The sequence below is a fragment of the Canis lupus genome, chromosome 25 (assembly GCF_003254725.2).
Source record: "Canis lupus dingo isolate Sandy chromosome 25, ASM325472v2, whole genome shotgun sequence".
Lineage (NCBI taxonomy): Eukaryota > Metazoa > Chordata > Mammalia > Carnivora > Canidae > Canis > Canis lupus.
Window position 1 is genome coordinate 23,036,523 of NC_064267.1, and position 13,972 is coordinate 23,050,494.

At 36.3% G+C, this 13,972-nt stretch overlaps 1 protein-coding gene across 1 annotated transcript in view; it reads left to right on the forward strand.

Moving 5' to 3' along the window:
• GALNTL6 (polypeptide N-acetylgalactosaminyltransferase like 6) overlaps positions 1–13,972 on the forward strand; it is a 1,158,724-nt gene that overhangs the window by 487,444 nt on the left and 657,308 nt on the right. Inside the window, exon 4 of the mRNA XM_025462860.3 lies at positions 12,337–12,475. Within this exon, the coding sequence (XP_025318645.1) occupies positions 12,337–12,475 (139 nt within the window). The remainder of the gene's footprint in view (positions 1–12,336; positions 12,476–13,972) is intronic.

Here is a 13,972-nt window from a genome sequence, read left to right on the forward strand (position 1 = left end):
AATAAAGACTACTGGGCAATGTGATGTTCTTATTAAATAGGATTCATAGAATGCATATAAATCCAGTTCATGCCAGAGAATATATATAAGGTCAAAAGACCTTCTCTAGTATTTGGCCTCTCTCCACTGAGAGAGATTTAGATATTTTAAAAGTTTAGATCTCTTTAAAAAACCAGCCAATTCCTGATTGTGGAAATCCTTATTGAAAATGTGGTCTCCTTTTTGGTTACTTACATGTAACATGGGTAGAACATGTTTATTTCATAGTGTTGCATCAGAAAATGTTCATAAAATGATTTAACACAGTACTTAGTCCATAATGGATGCTCAATAATTAGGTGTTGTGCAAATGAAATTTCTAACTGACTTACTCATTTACTTCCCTTTCAGGTTAAAAAAGCAACTGGTATTTGATCCTAAGAGATAACAGAAAAAAAGACAAGATCCAGTATATTCTTTTTTGATGCCCAAAGTGAAACACTTAAAAATATGTGTTTCTCTGTCTTAAAATTGGAGATATTTTCAGTCTGCTTCTTGAGCATATAATTCCTTATCAATCTGCAGCTGTTTGATATTGGCTGTCACAACTGCTGAGGTTAATGTCATTAGTGAAGAAGCTAGATGCTAATTAAAAAAGCTAAAAGCTTTCACTTTTGTTTGAGGGATTACTGACGCAGAAGTTGAATTTCCTAACAACAATATCAACAAAACTCAACACATTTCAATGATTAAAAACAAATAATATTGCAAAAACAAAGGTTAATGTGGTGAAAACATAAAAAACTCATAAAATTTTGAAAAATAATTTGGTAAGCTTGCATATTCTATTAATGAAACACTACCTTTATTGAAAAAGCACTAGAAGTATTCCTTCTTAACATGAGAAGTTATAGGGGTAGCCCCAGTGGCTCAGCGGTTTAGCACCACATTCAGCCCAGGGCATGGTCCTGGAGACCCTAGATCAAGTCCCACATCAGGCTCCCTGCATGGAGCCTGCTTTCTCCCTCTGCCTGTGTCTCTGCCTCTCTTTCTCTCATGAATAAATAAATAAAATCTTAAAAAAAAAAAAACCGTGAGAAGTTATAGCCACATATTCTCATGCACACACACACACATACTCATGTGCAATGTTTAGCAGCAATCACATTAGATCATAACCTGAGTAAGTACATGTTGACACCAATGTTATTTATTGTTAACTATAGAATAAGACAAGAAATATGAAAATGATACACATGAAGAAAGGAGGAAGAGGGGAGAATAAACATTATTTGAGGGGCGCCTGGATAGCTCAGGCGGTTAAACATCAGCTCTTGATTTCTACTCAGGTCATGATCTCAGTGTCCTGGAATGGAGCTACACGACAGGGTCTGAGCTCAGTAGGATCTGTTTGAGGTTTCTCTCTCCTCTGCCCCTCCCTCAGCTCATGCAGTCAGTCTCTCTCTCTCTCTAAAAAAATAAATCTTTAAGAAAAATATTTTTATCTGAAATAAAATTATGTGTACCTTGAAAACACCCAAGATAAATATGTGTGTGTGTGTGTAGTTTTTTTCTTTTTTAGAAAAAGTTTAGTAAGATGACTGGTTAACAAATAATTATAAAAAGCACTGGCTTTAGTGTATGCCGTTTAGAAAATATAATAGGAGAAAGGATGTGCTAATAGTAGGATGAAGAAAAATACCTAGAAAAACTTAAGAAAAAAGGCTTGGACTAAAAAAATTGTGTGAAATGCCACTGAGATCCAAGGGCAAAAGTTATGAAAAACTGTTAAGATATACAAAAATATTGCTTCTCCAAGGATGGACTAATAAATTCAGTCTAATCTCAAAACAAACTCCAAAATGACCATTTTATTAAATAGTAAAATGAGTGTATAGTTCACAAAGAAAAATAAACATGCGGCATTCTTCTGAAAAAGAAGATGATCAGTGAGAAATGGCTCTGCCAAATATTAAAATGTGTTGCCACCAATGTTCCATTGTAAGAATCGACAAAAAAGAGGAACATTGTGGAAGTCCCTAAATATGCCAACAAAATGTGTGAAATTTTACAAGTGGCATTTTAAAGCAAAAAAGGAAAAGACAAGTTGTTTAATAAAAAATTAGTTCCTCTACCATCCTAACCATTTGTGAAAAATTATATGTGATACTTTCTTCATTTCTCACAAGTTCCAGATGGTTCAAAATTTTGATGGACAAAACAAAAACAAAATGTTAATAAAACTCTGAATTCATGAATGAATTTAAAAAATAATATTGGGAAAAGAAAGGACTTATTTATAAATATGCTATGTAAATAAACTATGAAAGAAGAAGTATCACCTAGTTGGAAAAAATCTTAAGCTAGATTTCTTTTTATCCATTCTGACAATTTTTCTTTTAATTGGTGTACATTTAGACCACTGACATTTAAAGTGTTTTTTTTCAAGATTTTATTTATTTATTTATTTATGAGAGACACAGAGAGAGAGAGAGAATCAGAGACACAGGCAGAGGGAGAAGCAGGTTCCATGTAGGGAGCCCCATGTGGGACTCAATCAGGGGACTCCAGGATCACGCCCTGGGCCAAAGGCAGGCGCTAAACCTCTGCGCCACCCAGAGATCCTAAAGTGATTTTTTAATATGGTTTGTTTACTATCTATCATATTCATTACTTTTCTATTTGCTATTCTTGTTCATTGTTCCATTGTTGTCTTCCACTTTTTTCCCTGTCTTTTGTGGTTTTCAACTGAGTATTTTACAGGATTCCATTTTTCTCTTTTCTTAGCTTGTCAGTTCTACTTTTTTTCTTACTTTTTAAGTGTTTGCATTATATATTTACAGATAATCTGAGTCCACTTTCAAGTAACACTATACTACTTCCCGGGTAGTATGTATACCTCATAATAAAAAAAAATAGTAATAATCCTAATACCTTCCTCCCATCCATTGTGTCATTGTTGCCATTCATATTGTTTTTATATAAACATTTAAAAGTGTGTGCATATGATACGATACAATATATGCATACACTTACATATCTATATATATGCATATGCATACATAATGTAATCTAATGTTGGTACTATATTTTGAACAAACTTCTATATCAATTAAGAAAAGTAAAAAGGTTTTATTTTTATCTTCCTTTATTCCTCCATGATATTTTCCCTTTCTTTATGTAGATATAAATTACAAATTTCTCATCTGTATCATTTTTCCTTCTCTCTATAGAACATTTATTTTTTTTTCGAATTTAAATTCAATTTACCAACATATCATATGACACCCAGCACTCATCCCATCAAATGCCCTCCTCAGTGCCCATCACCTAGTTATCCCATACCCCACCTACCTCCCCTCTGTACTCCTTTGTTTGTTTCCCAGAGTTAGGGGTCTCTCATGGTTTGTCTCCCACTCTAATTTTTCCCCAATCAGTTCCCCTCCTTTTCTTTATAATCCATTTAATTATTTCTTATATTCCACGTATGAGTGAAACCATATGATGTCTTTCTCTGATTAAATTATTTCACTCAGCATAACACCCTCTAGTTCCATCCATATGGAAGCAAATGGTGAGTATTCATCCTTTCTGATGGCTGAGTAATACTTCATTATACACATAGACCACATCTTCTTTATCCATTCATCTGTTGAAAGTCACCAAGGCTCCTTCCACAGCTTGGCTATTGTGGACACTGCTGCTATGAACATTGGGGTGCGGGTCACCTGACATTTCACTACATCAGTATCTTTGGGGTAAATATCCAGTCGTGCAATTGCTGAGTTATAAGATAGCTGTATTTTTAACTTCTTGAGAGACCTCCACATTGTTTTCCAGAGTGGCTGTACCAGTTTGCATTCCCACCAATGGTGCAAGAGGGTTCACCCTTTTCCACATCCTCTCCAACATTTGTTGTTTCCTGTTTTGTTAATCTTCATCATTCTCACTGCTGTGTGGTGGTATCTCATTGTGGCTTTGATTTGTATTTCCCTGATGGCAAGTAATGTGGAGCATTTTTTCATGTACTTTTTGGCCATGTGTAGGTCTTCTTTGGAGAAATTTCTCTTCATCTCTTCTGTCCATTTCATGACTGGATTGTTTGTTTGTTTCTTGGGAATTGAGTTTGATAAGTTCTTATAGATCTTGGATACTAGCCCTTTATCTGATATGTCATTTGCAAATATCTCCCATTCTGTAGGTTGTCTTTTAGTTTTGCTGTTTCCTTTGTAGTGCAGAAACTTTTTATCTTGATGAAGTCCCAAGAGTTCATTTTTGCTTTTGTTTTCCTTGCCTTCATAGATGCATTTTGCAAGAAGTTGCTCTGGCCAAGTTCAAAAGTTTGTTGCCTGTGTTCTCTGGTATTTTGAGGCATTCTTGACTCACATTTAGATCTTTCAACCATTTTGAGTTTACCTTTGTATATGGTGTAAAGGAATGGTCCAGTTTCATTCTTCTGCATGTGGCTGTCCAATTTCTCCAACACCATTTATTGAAGAGACTGTCCTTTGTCCAGTGGATATTCTTTCCTGCTTTGTTGAATATTAGTTGACCATAGAGTTGAGTGCCCATTTCTGGGTTCTCTGTTCTGCTCCATTGATCTCTGTGTCTTTTTCTTTTTTTTTTTTTTTTTAGATTTTATTTATTTATTCATGAGAGACAAAAAGGGAGAGAGAGGCAGAGACACAGGCAGAGGGAGAAGTAGGCTTCATGCAGGGAGCCCGATGTGGGACTCAATCCTGAGTCTCCAGGATCAGGCCCCAAGCTGACGGCAGTGCTAAACTGCTGAGCCACCAGAGCTGCCCTCTGTGTCTTTTTTTGTGCCAGTACCACACTGTCTTGATGATCACAGCTTTGTAATATAGCTTGAAATCAGGCATTGTGATTTTCTCAGCATTGGTTTTCTTTTTCGATATTCCTCTGGCTATTCAGGATAGCCATACAAATGGCTGATTTTTGATTCCATACAAATCTTAAGGTTATTTGTTCCAACTCTTTGAACAAAGTCTGTGGTATTTTGATAGGATTGCGTTGCACATGTAAATTCCCTTGGGTAGCATAGGCATTTTCACAATATTTATTCTTCCAATCCATGAGCTTGGAATGTTTTTCCATCTCTTTATGTCTTACTCAATTTCTGTCAGAAGTGTTCTGTAGTTTTTATAGTATAGATCCTTCACCTCTTTGGTTAGGTTTATTCCTAGGTATGGTTTTGGGTGCAATTGTAAATGGGATTGATTCCTAATCTCTCTCTCTTCAGTCTCCTTGTTAGTGTATAGAAATGCCACTGATTTCTGTGCATTGATTTTGTATCTTGCCATATTTCTGAATTGTTGTATGAGTTCTAGCAATCTTGGGGTGGAGTCTTTGGGTTTTCTATATACAATTTCATGTCATCTGCGAAGAGGGAGAGTTTGACTTCTTTTTTGCCAATTTGAATGCCTTTTATTTCTTTTTGTTGTCTGATTGCTGAGGCTAGGACTTATAGTACTATGTTGAATAACAGTGGTGAGAGTGGACATTCATGTCATATTACTTATCTTAGGGGAAAAGCTCTATTTTTCCATATTGAGAATGATATTCATTGTGGGCCTTTCATAAATGGCTTTTATGATATTGAGGAATGTTCCCTCTATCCCTACACTTTGAAGAGTTTCAATTAGAATGGAGGCTGTAGGGCAGCCCAGGTGGCTCAGCAGTTTAGCACCACCTTCAGCCCAGGCCATGATCCTGGAGACCTGGGATCGAGTCCCACGTCAGGCTCCCTGCTTGGAGCCTGCTTCTCCCTCTGCCTGTGTCTCTACCTCTCTCTCTCTCTCTGTGTGTGTGTCTTTCATGAATAAATAAATAAAATCTTTTTTTTTAAAAAAAAAGGAATGGAGGCTGTATTTTATCAAATGCTTTCTCTGCATCTAGCGAGAAGATCATATGGTTCTTGTTTTTTCTCTTATTGATGTGATCTGTCATGTTAAATGTTTTACGAGTGTTGACCAGCCTTGCATCCCAGGGAAAACTCCCACTTGGTTGTGATGAATAATCCTCTTAATGTACTGTTGGATCCTACTGACTAGTATCTTGGTGAGAATTTTTACCTCCATTTCCATCAAGGATATTGATTTACAATTCTTCTTTTTGGTGGAGTCTTTGTCTGCTTTTGGGATCAAGGTAATGCTGGCCTCATAGAATGAGTTTGGAAGTATTCCCTCCATTCCTATCCTTTGAAGCAACTTTAGTAGAATAGGTATTATTTCTTCTTTGAATGTTTGGTAGAATTCCCCTGGGAAGCCCTCTGGCCCTGAACTTTTGTGTCTTGGGAAGTTTTTGATGACTGCTTCAATTTCCTTGATGGTTATTGGCCTGTTCAAGTTTTCTATTTCTTTCTGTTCCAGTTTTGGTAATTTGTGGTTTTCCAAAAACGCATCCATTTCTTCCAGATTGCCTAATTTGTTGGCATATAGTTGCTCATAATATGTTTTTAAAAACGTTTGTATTTCCTTGGTATTGGTCCTTTCATTCATGATTTTATTAATTTGAGTCTGCTCTCTTTTCTTTTTAATAAGGCTGGCTAGGGGTTTGTCTACCTTATTAATTCTTTCAAACAACTAGCTCCTGGTTTTGTTGATCTGTCCTACAGTTCTTCAGGCCTCTATTCCATTCAGTTTTGCTCTAATATTTATTGTCTCTCTTCTGCTTGGTTTAGGCTTTATTTTCTGTTCTTTCTCCATCCAGTTCCTTTAGGTGCAAGGTTAGCTTGTGTTTTTGAGTTGTTTTTTTTTTTTTTTTTTTTTCAATTTTTTGAGGGATGCATGTATTGCGATGTATTTCCCTGTTAGGACTGCTTTTGCTGTCTCCCAAAGACTTGAACAGTTGTATCTTCACTTTCATTAGTTTCTATGAATCTTTTTAATTCTTCTCTAATTTCCTGGTTGACCCGGGATCCCTGGGTGGCGCAGCGGTTTAGCGCCTGCCTTTGGCCCATGGCGCGATCCTGGAGACCCGGGATCGAATCCCACGTCGGGCTCCCGGTGCATGGAGCCTGCTTCTCCCTCTGCCTGTGTCTCTGCCTCTCTCTCTCTCTCTCTCTCACTGTGTGCCTATCATAAATAAATAAAATAAAATAAATTAAAAAAAAAATTTCCTGGTTGACCCATTCATCTTTTAGCAGGATGCTCTTTAACCTCCATGTGTTTGAGTTTCTTCCAAATTTCTTCTTGTGATTGAGTTATAGTTTCAAAGCATTGTGGTCTGAAAATAGGCAGGGGACAACTGCAATCTTTTGGCATCAGTTGAGACCTGATTTGTGACCCAGGATATGGTCTATTCTGGAGAAAGTTCCACATGCATTTGAGAAGAATGTGTATCCAGTTGAGTTCGGATGCAAAGTTCTGTATATATCTGTGTAATCCATCCAGTGCAGGGTATCATTTAAGGCCCTTGATTCTTTGGTGATGCTGTGCTCACAATATCTATCATTTGCACAAAGTGCTGTGTTAAAGTCTCCCAGTATAAGTGTATTATTACCTAAGTATGTCTTAATTTTGGTTATTAATTGATTGATAAACTTGGCAGCTCCCACATTAGGGGCATAAATATTCATAATTCTTAGGTCTTTTTGTTGTATAGACACTTTAAGTATGACAGAGTGTCCCTCTTCATCTCTTACTACAGTCTTTGGGATAAACTTTGATTTATCTGATATGAGGATTGCTACCCCAGCTTTCCTTTGAGGACCATTTGAATGGTAAATGGTTCACTCACTCTCTCTTCCACTTCATTTATCCTACAAGTTATAGCATCCAGTTTAAATACTCATTTAAAGTATTTTTAATTTCTGCCTGATTAGATCTCAATTCTGCAGTAAGAGAATCTCTCAAGTCCTTTATGCTTTTTTTCCCCAGAGCCATGAGTAATTTTATAATTGCACTTCTGAATTGTATTTCTGACATTATATTTAAATCCTCATCCAGAAATTCTGTGGCAGAGATTATTACTTCTGATTCTCTCTTTTGTGGTAAACTCTTCCTTCTAGTCCATTTTGTCCAGTGCAGGGTATGAGTGAGCAGAGTTAAAAATATCAACCACGACCTAAGTAAAATACCCCCTAGATGATTCCAAAGAGGTCAGAAACCAGAAAATAAAAGAAAAATAAGAACAGAACAAAATAAAACAAAAGGACACTAAAGTGAAAAACAAATTTTAAAACAAAATAGTAAGAATAAGGAAAAAAACAAAGAAAACAAGGGAATAAAATGGGTTGATGGTGAGGAAGTGGTGGTGGAAAGAGGATATAATCTCCCTGAGGGGATCTTGAGGGTGATCCTCTAGGTTCTGATTGTATTTTGTTCTGTATGTTAGAAGATGCTCAATTCTAAATTTATGTAAACCAGCAAAACTTGTATAGAGACTCAACATGGACCACAAAAACAGAAACAAGATAAAAGAGGAGGGCAGAATTGGAAGGAAGAGAGAACATAGTCTCACAGAATGAACCAACTCAGTGTTCCACTTGGTTCTGGGTGTATTTCAGTCCATGTGTTAGAGGGTACTAATTTCCACCATTATAAAACAAAATAAGAGAGGAAAAAACAAAAATCCATAAGTCATATATCTACCAAAATTAAATTAAACATGTTGAAGGGAATCCAATAATGAAGAATATATATGACATATATTTACAGAAATATGAAAGTCAAAAAGGAGAAAGCTTAAAATGTCGAGTTGGTAAAATATTGTGGTTAAAGTAGGAAGAGTGAAAAAATATTGGAAAATTTTAAATCCAAATATAAATTAATTGTAATGAAAAAAATCTCTTGTTCTATATACTATTTTCCCTCAGTCCTGGAGCTTTCCAGGGCTGCTTGTTCAGTAAACTTGCTCTTCCCTTGTTCTTCCAGCAGTTCTTTTGGGGGAAGGTCTACCACATTGATTCTCAAGTGTCTGCTTGGGTGGAGATACCCTGCCCCTTGCCAGTGCTGGGCTCAGTATGAGGTGTTTATCCAGTGAGGCCTTTGTTTCCAGTGGCCCCACTTCTCCCAGGTGCAAGGAGTGGAGCAAGAAAATAAAAGATGGAAGCAACCAGATCTCCAGCTCCAGACCCAAGAGCTCCCCAGGAGTACTGAACCACAGTCTCCTAATCTACACTACCCTAGATGCTCCTGGAGGCAGGTGTGAGGGCACTGATTTGCACAAATTGCAAGACACCCAGCAGCAGGAGAGTACCCACTGTCCTGTGCCCTCAGAGTCCATCTCTCCCGAAGGGAACAGAGGACAGCCACCTCGGTCCATTGCCAGGATCTAGGGTAAAGGGAGTTCCTGTGCCAGCCTGCATAACTGGCCAGGTTCTCCCAAATGCCCTGGAGGATTGTTGCATTCCAGCCTTTTATCATGATCGACTGTGGTTTGATGTGCACATTGGAAGTTCTTCCTCTCTATAGAACTTTTTAAAACAATTTCTTACAATATAATTCTACTGGCAACAAATTCTTCAGTTTCGTTTGTCTGAGAAAGTCTATTTCTCCTTTACCTTTGAAGGACAATCCCACAGCATACAGAATTCTAGATTGGTGTTTGTTTGTTTTTCCTCTCAACTCTAAATATTTCATTTCACTCTCTTCTTGCATGGTTTCTGAAGAGAAAGTAGATATAATTATTATTTTTGTTCCTGTATAGATAGGGTGTATAGATAGCCCAAGATTTTGTCTTTAGCTTTGATTTTATGTAATTTGGAAATGATATACCTAGATGTAGTTTGTAATTTTGTTTTGTTTTATTTGATATTTGTCCTGTCCTGGTGTTCTCTAAGCTTCTTGGATCTGTGGTTTGCTATCTGACATTAATTTGGGGGAAATTCTCAGTCATTGTTATTTCAAATATTTCTTCTTTCCTTTCTCTTTTTCTTCCCCTTCTGTTATTCCCATTATCTGTATGTTACACCTCTTATAGTTGTTCTACAATCCTTAGATATCCTGTTCTTCTTTTGTTTCAGCCTGTTTGCCTTTTTGTTTTGGAGGCTATTAATGTATCCTCAAAGTCAGAAATTGTTTCCTCAAGTGTGAGTAGTGTACTAATAAGCCCATCAGAGGCATTCTTCATTTCTGTTATAATGTTGTTGTTGTTGTTTTAATCACTAACATTTCTTTTTTGTTCCATTGTGGAATTTCCATCTCTCTGTTTATCTTGTCCATCTGTTGTTGCTCACTATTTATTTCACCCATTAGATTCATTAACATATTAATTATAGTTGCTTTAAATTCCCTGTCTGGAGGTGTCTGGTTGGCTCAGGTGGTTAAGCATCTGCCTTCAGCTCAGGTCATGAGCTCAGGGTCCTAGAATTGAGCTCCACATTGGGCTTCCTGCTCAGTGGGGAGTGTGCTTCTCTCTCTCTCCTTCTGCCCCTCTCTATCACTCATTCTCTCTTTCTCTCTCTCTCTCTCTCTTTCTTTCTCTCAAATAAATCAATAAAATCTTAAAAAAAATTTTTTTTTTAATGAATTCTCTTTCTGATAAATCCAACATCTCAGCTATGGCTGGTTCTGATGTTTGTTCTCTCTCCTCAAACTGTGTTTTTTGCCTTTTGGTATGCCTTATATATTTTTTTCAGATCACTAAACATAATATACTGGGTAAAGGAATTACTATAAATAGATCTTTTATAATGTGATTTTGAGGCATTGAGGGAAAGGATGTGTTCAACAGTCTTATGTTTAGGTCTCAGTCTTGTAGTGAGCCTATGCCTCTGGACTGTGAATGTCATATTTTCTCAGGATTCTTCTCTCCTTTTTTGGTTGGACAGGATGGTTAGAGTGGGTTAGAGTTGGGTATTTCTCTTCCCCCAGATTAGTTAGGCTCTGGTAACACCCCAGCTCTGCACTTTTTAACACTCAGACTTAACTGAACCTCCAGCAATTTGTCAATTGCTGTTAGATTTTCCTACCCAGGTACTGGTTCCCAAGTGGCTTATACTTCTGAGTCCCTGCCCTGTGAAGCCTCAAATCCCTATACTTTGGGGGCAGCTGTTTGCCCTATATCCTTTCGTCTCTTATGGGCCAAGAAGAGTTGTTGATTTTTTTAGTCTGTTCAGCTTTGTACTTGTTGTTAGGATGGAGTAGTAACTTCCAAGCTTCTTGCATGCAGAATTGGAAACCAGAAGTCTTAAATTAGATTTAAATAAAACTATTTAAATGTAAACTTAGAAAATATTTAGAATATATATAATTAATAAAGCTTTAATAAACACAATATAAAAATTATTCTGAAAACCAAAAAATAACTTTAATAAAGATAATATAAAATTTGTTTTAAAAACAAAAAATTGTTTGTAAACTCTGAACATTTTACAATGTAAAACATAAAAATGATAAATGCATAAGAAATTATTAATTTTTTTAAGATTTTATTCATTCATGACAGACATAGAGAACAGAGAGAGAGGCAGACACACAGGAGAGGGAGAAGCAAGCTCCATGCAGGGAGCCCAATGTGGGACTTGATCCCGGGACTCCAGGATTGTGCCCTGAGCCAAAGGCAGGTGCTAAACCACTGAGCCACCCAGGGATCCCGAAATTATTAATTTTATAAGTAATCAAGAGAAAGTAAACTAAAGTATGAATAATATATATTTCACCAGTAAATGTCAAAATATTATCCAATGCTTCTGAAGATGTGTGAAAATTATCAGAAGTTACCCTACAGAAATTCAAAATTCTATTTGTAGGAATTACCCTTCCTCTTCCAAAAATACATAACTAGGAATATATAAACAAAGATGTTTGTTTCAACATTGTTTTAATAGGGAGAATTAGAAATAGCATGGAATGTGCAAATTGGGATATAATGAAATAAAATCAACCATTGGAAGTAAATGAAAATATGGCTTTTTGTACAATTAAGTTGGATAAAATCAAGTTATAAGACAATGTGTTTATTACAAGCTGCACACAGATGTTACAAAACATACACTTAAAATCTTCACAGTGGCTCTCTCTGGAAGATGATTCTACTTTCTACTTTGATGTTGTTTGCTATGTTGGGATACTTGGGTGACTCAGTGGTTGAGCATCTACCTTTGGCTCAGGTCGTGATCCTGGGATCCTGGGATTGAATCCCACACTGGGATCCCCACAGAGAGCCTGCTTCTCCCTTTGCCTCTGTCTCTGCCTCTCTCTCTGTCTCTCAGGAACAAATTAATAAAATCTTAAAAAAAAAAAAAAGAATCGTAAAATCAATCAATATGTTCTTATAAGCTTCTGTGGAGCATCGTAACAGGTGACTACAGAAGTGATTTAACTCTCCTATCTATTCTGGAAAATTAAATGTTTTTTGTAGAGATGATAATCGCATTTTGTTTTCTTCTGCTAGGGAAAGGTGAGCATGGGAAACCTTACCCCCTCACTGAAGAGGACCGTGATGACTCAGCTTACAGGGAAAATGGTTTCAATATTTTTGTCAGCAACAGTATTGCTCTGGAGCGGTCCCTGCCAGATATTCGCCATGCTAAGTGAGTATAAGTGAGCTCCACATGCAGAGTGGTTTTCTTTGTCTTTTTTAAAAAATTATATTCAATGTTTATCACAGCAAGATATGTAACTATAAATTTTGCCATAATAATTTTTAAAAAATGCATTTATATTTCATGATCTTAAATTTGTTTCATTTAAATTGAAATAATTTGGGACACCTGGGTCACTCAGCAGTTGACTGCCTTCAGCTCAGGTGGTGATCCCGGGGACCTGGGATTGAGTCCTTTATCAGGCTCCTCTGGTGAACCTGCTTTTCCCTCTGCCTATGACTAAGTCTCTCTCTCTCTGTGTCTCTCATGAATAAATAAATAAAATTTAAAAATAAGTAAATAACTTGGAATAATTTTTAAAGTTAAAAGGAAATAAGTACCAGCTTTCTAAAACTGAATTCACATTTTCATTGAATTGCCTGTATTATCAACATTTAAAATAAAGTATTTTAAGATATTACCCATATTTTTACCTTTGATCATGTAAATGTTAAAGCAGATTTTTTTGGGTGATTAGCACTGTCAGACCTGTCCACATAAATATGACTTCATTTTCACCGCAACCATATTCAGTGCCATTATTGCTACATCTTCCATAAAGAATGCCTACAATAAATGCATCCATAATCCAAAGGCTATGATTGGTTGCTCAGTTTCCTATCACTTTACAAATTGTGGCTTATCAATTAACACTGAGTTCAGTTTTTACTGAACCGTAAACATGTGCAAAAGGAAGCAAGAATGGAATTATATATAGTTTCTTAAAATCTCACCCCGATCTACTCTTAACATTGCTTACTGTACTTTTTTCTTAGCCTGTTATGATTTTCCTGTTAGCATATACAATGCCAAAAGTAAGCCAAAAACATACTATATGATTAGAATTTGGAGTTTGTAGAATTGCCATACATATTGGATAAATCTATCCAATTGTGCTAATATGTTTACCCTTACCTGCACCTCAATATCCCTTTGGAATCATTGGTGTGAAAGGAAGAATTTCCGAGAAAATAAAAATAACGCAGGGCCCCTGGGTGCTGTAGCTGGTTAAGGTTCTGACTCTTGATTTCGGTTCAGGTCCTGGGATCCAGAGCCCCATGTTGGGCTCTCTGCTCGGCAGGGAGTCTGCTTGAGATTCTCTCACTCCCTCTTCCTTTGCTCCTTCCCCTGCACTCTATCTCGCTCAAATTAAATAAATAAATAAAGAAGTAAATCTTTAAAAAATAAGCGCTACTAATGAAAATAGAGATGGTAACTTAAATCAAACCAGTAATGTACAACAAAACTCTTAATTTAGTGCAAAAATAATTAACCCTTTCAAAAAAATCAGTAAATTAAGGTTTGGTGGATCAGTTTTTAGTTGCCATGTTGTGTATTTATAAATTTATTTTAAAATATTAAAGAAATACTGGTTTCCTTCTCAGGTCTTATGTGAATTTGAATTTCCTGATATAGTTAAGCAGAGGATTAATGTGAAAACAAATC